The following is a 6,281-nucleotide window of genomic DNA, read 5'->3' as shown; positions in this document are numbered from 1 at the left end:
AAGTAAACAAAGTAAACTGTGACAAATTATACCCAAAATTTCTTCATACAGTGGACTACCAGTAAAACTTTGGGACCAAAAATTATTCAGACCGAGTCTGATCGGTATCGGGCGAGTACTGGAAAAAGTGGTATCGGTGCATCCCTAATTCATAGGCTATATGGTTGCAATAATAGCCTATTTTAGTTAAAAAAATTGAAGTGCCATCATTTAAAAAAATATTATTGACTGACGTTTCATAGACATTCAGTTGTTGCTTTAAATTTTCTTGCCATTTTTATGTATGTAATTTTACAGTATTTTCACCTCCTAAATTACTACACTACTTGTGCTGTCACAATTTTATAATGGTAGAATTTACTCAGGACGATGATAATTAGAATAATTGTACATTAATAGGTTAAGCAAAACAAATGTGATTATTTCTGAGAACTTTTTAACTGCAGGCAGATATTATGTAGGCCTACAAATATTTTGTTGGAGATATGCGAGCAAAAAATAATAGTTACAAAAATTGATAATAGAAAGTGCAAAGGCGGTGCTGAAAAAGCCAGTAAAAAAAACAAACAAACAAACAAAGCTGCAGTGGTGGAAAGAGTACTGAAAATTTGTACTTAAGTACAAGTACTGTTACATTGCTGAAATAATACTCAATTACAAGTAAAAGTACTGGTGTCAAAACAGTACTTAAGTAAAAGTACAAAGTACTCTTCTCAAAAACTACTCAGATTACTAGTTACTAGTTACTTTTTAGCCTGGCGATATTTAATGAATTACCAAAAAATATTCATATCAAAGATATATGTGGATAATAGCTACTTTGAACAAAACCCACTTTTATCTTATTGACAAAGTATGTGAATTAGTGATCATGATACAGCAATTTCTAACTTCAATACCTTGAAAAATATCAATATCAAAGTACCCGTGAACCGGAAGTTGCAACTGACTTCAGTGTTGTGATGTATTTCCAAGTGAAACGGAATATTGAATAAAGGGCGGGATTCTATTATGGTGCACCTCCACTCCACCTCTTGCTCAGAGCAGATTCACGGTTGGATAGGAGTGGTTAAGAATACCTGCTTGTTACGTCTGACATCACGCTTCACCACTTCTGGGTCCTAACGCTCTGCCAGACGCCCCCCAAAAAACAACAAACTGTGCATATACTGTACACACTCACGATGTCTTGTAATACTGAAAAATTATAACCCTAATCTTTATCTCCATACTGAAATCCCAGATAGTCTGACAGTGATTCAGCTAAAATATTAGTGTCTGAGACACTGTGAGCACGGAGACTGTAGCACAGCAAATTTTTAAATGCTTAGCTTAAATATGTAATATTAATTAAACAGTGCTCATAAATGGCTGTTGAGATGTTATTCTCAAGTGAAATGAGTAGAGGCATGGACCCGGAAACAGCAGTCCTTACGTCATGACGTAACAAGAGGATTCCCCCGAAGCCGTCAAACTGACGTCATCAGAGCCAGAACGCCATTCCAGAGCGGAAGCGACGGCAAACTACTTTTTTTCCAGTGTATTGACTTGCACAATTCAATTGTTCACCACAAGATTAGTAATATGCACTAAATATAGTAAGTAGGGTCATTTTTGATTTCATGACAACTAATCATTTTCAATACCATTGGCAAAACTAACACATACTGTATACTGCCATATAGATATTTTAATATTTTATTTATTTATTTCCCATCCATTTTTTTAAGGCAATTATTATTTCAAGCTTATTATTTCAAGCTTTGAAATTGGTTTAATCCAAATCTTCTAAAAAGACACATTTGCTTTATATGATGAACAGATTTTAATATAGGCTTTTATTTACATACATATAAATATTGGTCAATTAACATTACAAAAATCTCAATCTTAACATTTGCTCATTCTGTGTATTTGTGTCTTTAAAATAGGGTAAACTTTGTTGCAAAAGCTTACAGCAGGAAGCTTGATTTCAAATTTGATTTGAAACTGAACTGAATTTACAAAAACAAGTACAGTCAGTAATAACATTATAAAACAAATTACCTCAATTCAGTTTGAGGTATTCAAAATATGACAACTGAATTTTTATAAGCAGTGATTTAAGAGCCATATACAGTATGTTAGGCTATTTATTTAGATAAATGGAACATAAGATGGCTTTTGACCTGTACAATGTAGTGATGCAGTTAGGCAGACTAGGATATGTAGAAATCAGACAAATATCCCATTCCTAAAAAATTCTAGCATAAACTTAAAGTTCCATCTTTGACTGTTGGAAGTGCATTTCACTTACAGCCAATAAAATTTCCATTAGGATTTTCATCGGTCAGGCGTGGATCTATTCTGACAACTTTTGACAAAGTTTAATCCAGAGACAAAGAGTATTACTTAAAAGCACGGAGAGATCGCGATTGCACACAGTCTGCGCACAAGCAATACGGAGTGAGAGGACAGGCAGCTCATTTGTTTAAGTTAGGCCTATTTGAAAGCTCGCATCCAGTTTTCTGTGATTACGCCATATTTGCGCGGGAATGATTACAATTATGCGGAATACCTGCAATCCCGCGCGGACATTCAGACTCTGTAATCGACAGGAGGCGGATGCGTGTCAAACTCACTATCGGAGAGGAAAGTGAGACGCAGCTTGTATCTGTGTATATTCGGTAGATACTGTGGAAAATGAGTAATGGAACCGTGTCAGATATTTCAGTATCTTTATCAAATTATAGATTACGCTGAGCTCCCTCACGGTCTGATCAGCTCTTCACCTGCTGCAGCGGCGGCTTTTCCCGCTTCAGATATCAGGGCTGTTATTGGTCCGTTTACGATCGGATATCTATTGGCTACTGAAGTGCCGTCAAAGGTTTTGATATCAATCCAAATTGTGGGCGTACTCAATAACGAACTATGATTTAAGAGTAACGAGTAGATTATTTCGCTTAATTTGTATTTAAGTACAAGTAAAAGTACACCTTTAAAAATATACTCAAAAAAGTACAAGTACCCGAAAAAAAAAAAACTTAATTACAGTAACATGAGTAGTTGTAATTCGTTACCGCTACCACTGCAAAGCTGTAGAACGATATAATGAATTACAAGTCTGTAGAGAACAGTGCGCTATTGCAGACTTATATACTGACGTTTTAATTACATTGTAATAGCTAGTCAGTCGTGAACCAAAGTGGGCCGCTCTAAGTCATGAAACTCCAGGCCTGAAAAATACTCCCACTCCGGCCCTGCGCGAGTATGTGATACAAACGGAGAATATAACGTGGATTTCCGCGAATGTCAAATATAAAACTCAAGTTAACCACAGTGTTGAACTTTAGGTGTGCTTGATTAGGAGTAGGTAGACTTGACATTGAAAATATGAGAGTTGGAAGCACTACAGGCCTGAGGATGGGAACTGTCCTAACCGCGCTGCTCTTCTCGTCTCTAGGAGAGTAACGAACATCTTTAACGTGTTTGAGTTCGACAAACGGTCTGTTTAGACGCAAAAGGTCCTTATTGATATTACTGCTGTGAACCGTTTTAACGAACTTACCGTAACATGTGAAGACATCGTTGATTTCAACTCATCTGAAATGGCGTCGATCTAGTCTTTGGATCGCTTTCGGTTTCACTTTGACTTCCGCGAAATGCAGCCGCAGCAAATCAAGTGTCGGAACCTGATGAGGTTGGAATCCAGGCTACGTGCTGTGCTAGCTGTGTACTTGCTACAGCAGGCGTAAATAAAGAAAAATGTACAAAAAACAAACAATACAAATCACAGTATTTATTCACATCAAAAGCAAAAATCTAAATAAATCACTTTTCTAACTGACAGATGAATTGACGTGTGAATTAGAGCAAGAGACACCTGATGTTTGTGATGTATTCATGCAATAAAAGGTGAATTTAAGCTGTGAAATTACATTTACAACAAAAATAAATAATAATTAAAACCAATTTTACTCATGGCTTTTTGAAATGTAGAACATTGTGATTTGGAACACAATAATCTTGTGTTTCAGATGATGAAGACCGTGAGTTCAATAATTTGCCTAATAATTCCAGCAGAGTGATCTCACTTAATTATCCTAATATCCAAGATGTCTGAAATGTACACATGGCATCACTGAATAACCCCCTCATGAATTACATTCAGTAGGCCTTTAAAAAAAACACTAGTAACGACATGATTTTCAGTGCTAGGGTTTTTCTAAGCAATAGAGTGGTTACTAGGCACTGAGATGGTTACTTGATTAATCTATATTTTTAATAGAGGGGGAAGTTAACAAGTCTGGATGGCACAGCCTATTTCAAACACTGTTTGGACTGGATTTATGCATGGATTCATTCATTCGTACGTTCAACCGTTTGTTTACTTGTTTGTACCTCTTTTGTACTTGTAGGCTCTGACATCTGCTCTGTTCATCCTGTCATAAGACTGCAAGTCGACCGGTTGTAAATGAGGAAAGATGTATGTAAAACCTTCTGTTAAGATATTGTTTAATTCTGCCTCTATTTATTTTCAATGTAAGCCTGGTATCCAAGATATGGATTTTCATCAACATATTTTCTAATGTACCAACAGGATATCCTCACTGCCAACTTTTCTTCAACAACGAAATCCAGAGCAGCCTAAGGAAAAAACAAAAAGAAGAATGTTACTGAGTTACAGCAGAACATGAAGAACTGAGGAAGCTGAAGACTGATTTCACCTTTGCCAGGTGAGCTGCTACACCTTTACCCCTGTGTGATTCAGGAACCTCTGTAGAGATCAACTCCACCTGCTGATCCTGACTGACAGTGTATTTCAGCACTGCATTGCTCACTGCTCCTGATTCACACGACAAGGGAAATTAACTTATTATTATTAATAGGATTGTTGTTGTTGTTGTTGTTGTTGTTGTTGTTGGCATCAAATCACATGAAATTTAGTCTCATAACCCATAGGGCTGCCTACCTAGTGGTCAGCACGTTGTGAATCATCTGTTTTGATGGTCAGAAATGCTGTCTAAATAGGCAGCTCACTGGGTTTAGAGACACAAGATCAGAATGAAAGATATTTGCTCTTACCGCCGCAGTCAAGAGTAACTGTGAAACGCTGATTCTGTCTATCGTGTATCACATTTGTATTCGAGAAGTTAGTGCATCCACAACATTTGTATCCGCCGAGTCGCTGACTGTTGTTATATCCTCGAGAGAACCGATAAATGCAGTTTTGAGACGGTATGTAGCGCGCCATGATGAGACGTCACCACACAGTGCGGAACTATAACAGCAGAGGGCGCTGTAATCATATTTATTCATCTGTCACATTTGGCAAAAGGAGAGTGGGACGGTGGGTGGTGCTCGGGTGGTGACTGAGTAGTTCTGATGTCACCTTTTTACGGAAGTCACAACGGTTCGTGAAAAATCACAGCTACAGTCTGAAGTGAAGTGACATGTGGCCAAGTATGGTGACCCATACTAGGGTTCGGTGCCTTGATCAAGGGCACCTCAGTTGTGGTACTGAAGGTGGGAGAGAGTGCTGTACATTCACTCCCCCCACCTACAATCCCTGCCGGTACGAGACTCGAACCCGCAACCTTTGGGTTACGAGTCCGACTCTCTAACCATTAGGCCACAACTTCCCCACATGATGTCTACAACATCATGTGATGTGTGAGAAGTAAGGTTTAGTTTTATGCAAAAAACTACTGACAGCTGCAACCATCAGCGACATATATGACAAAACATTGTGTTGGCCCCGCCCACAGTGAAATCTTATTGGTGCAAAATCCTGCTTATAGCTATATTTGAACAATCTATTTTGTTCTAATTGCATGTGATTTTGGAGCTTTCTGAGGACAGAAATATTACTTGACATCTTAGATAGAACAAAGACTAATCAAAATAGATATAGAATAAGACAGTGAACAACACTAAAAACATCATTCACAGAGACTTGTGTTTAACTCTGGCACACGCTTTTGAAAATAGACAGTGACTGAGTTTTTATTATAACAAAGTTTCTGCTTCATGCAAGTGACAGCTTATTTAATGTTTTAATGAGGATCGGTCTCACAAAATGTGTCTTATTTCATCTCTAAATCAAAAGATTTTTTCATAAAGTAACTTAATCCTTTGATTAGTCAAATAACTATATTACAGTACTTTTTTATAAGTAGACTGTTGTTTTTCTTTCCGCATTATCCTGCTGAGAATAATTGTTTTCCTAAAGGTGGTAAGAATTTAGGGTGAAAATGGGTTGTTATCATCAATGCCAAAAAGATATGCTTCTTTACACATAT

At 37.3% G+C, this 6,281-nt stretch overlaps 2 protein-coding genes across 2 annotated transcripts in view; both read right to left on the bottom strand.

Moving 5' to 3' along the window:
* The window catches only part of LOC107678245 (uncharacterized), an 11,479-nt gene extending 7,728 nt beyond the window's left edge, over positions 1 to 3,751 (bottom strand). The window contains exon 1 of the mRNA XM_016473487.1: positions 3,548 to 3,751. The gene's annotated coding sequence lies outside the window, so the exon portion shown is untranslated. The remainder of the gene's footprint in view (positions 1 to 3,547) is intronic.
* A 96-nt stretch (positions 3,752 to 3,847) lies between these two features.
* Positions 3,848 to 5,253, bottom strand: LOC107675821 (protein NATD1). The gene is made up of 3 exons (XM_016470330.1): positions 5,065 to 5,253; positions 4,707 to 4,825; positions 3,848 to 4,626 (listed from the first exon to the last, which is right to left on the bottom strand). Exons 1-3 carry the CDS (start codon positions 5,231 to 5,233, stop codon positions 4,507 to 4,509), a joined length of 408 nt encoding a protein of 135 aa, XP_016325816.1. The 5' UTR covers positions 5,234 to 5,253; the 3' UTR covers positions 3,848 to 4,506.
* Between the last annotated feature and the right edge of the window lie 1,028 nt (positions 5,254 to 6,281).

Source organism: Sinocyclocheilus anshuiensis, unplaced genomic scaffold (genome assembly GCF_001515605.1).
Source record: "Sinocyclocheilus anshuiensis isolate Anshui unplaced genomic scaffold, SAMN03320099.WGS_v1.1 scaffold173, whole genome shotgun sequence".
In the NCBI taxonomy this organism is placed as follows: Eukaryota; Metazoa; Chordata; class Actinopteri; order Cypriniformes; family Cyprinidae; genus Sinocyclocheilus; species Sinocyclocheilus anshuiensis.
This window is presented reverse-complemented; position numbering and strand designations above follow the sequence as displayed.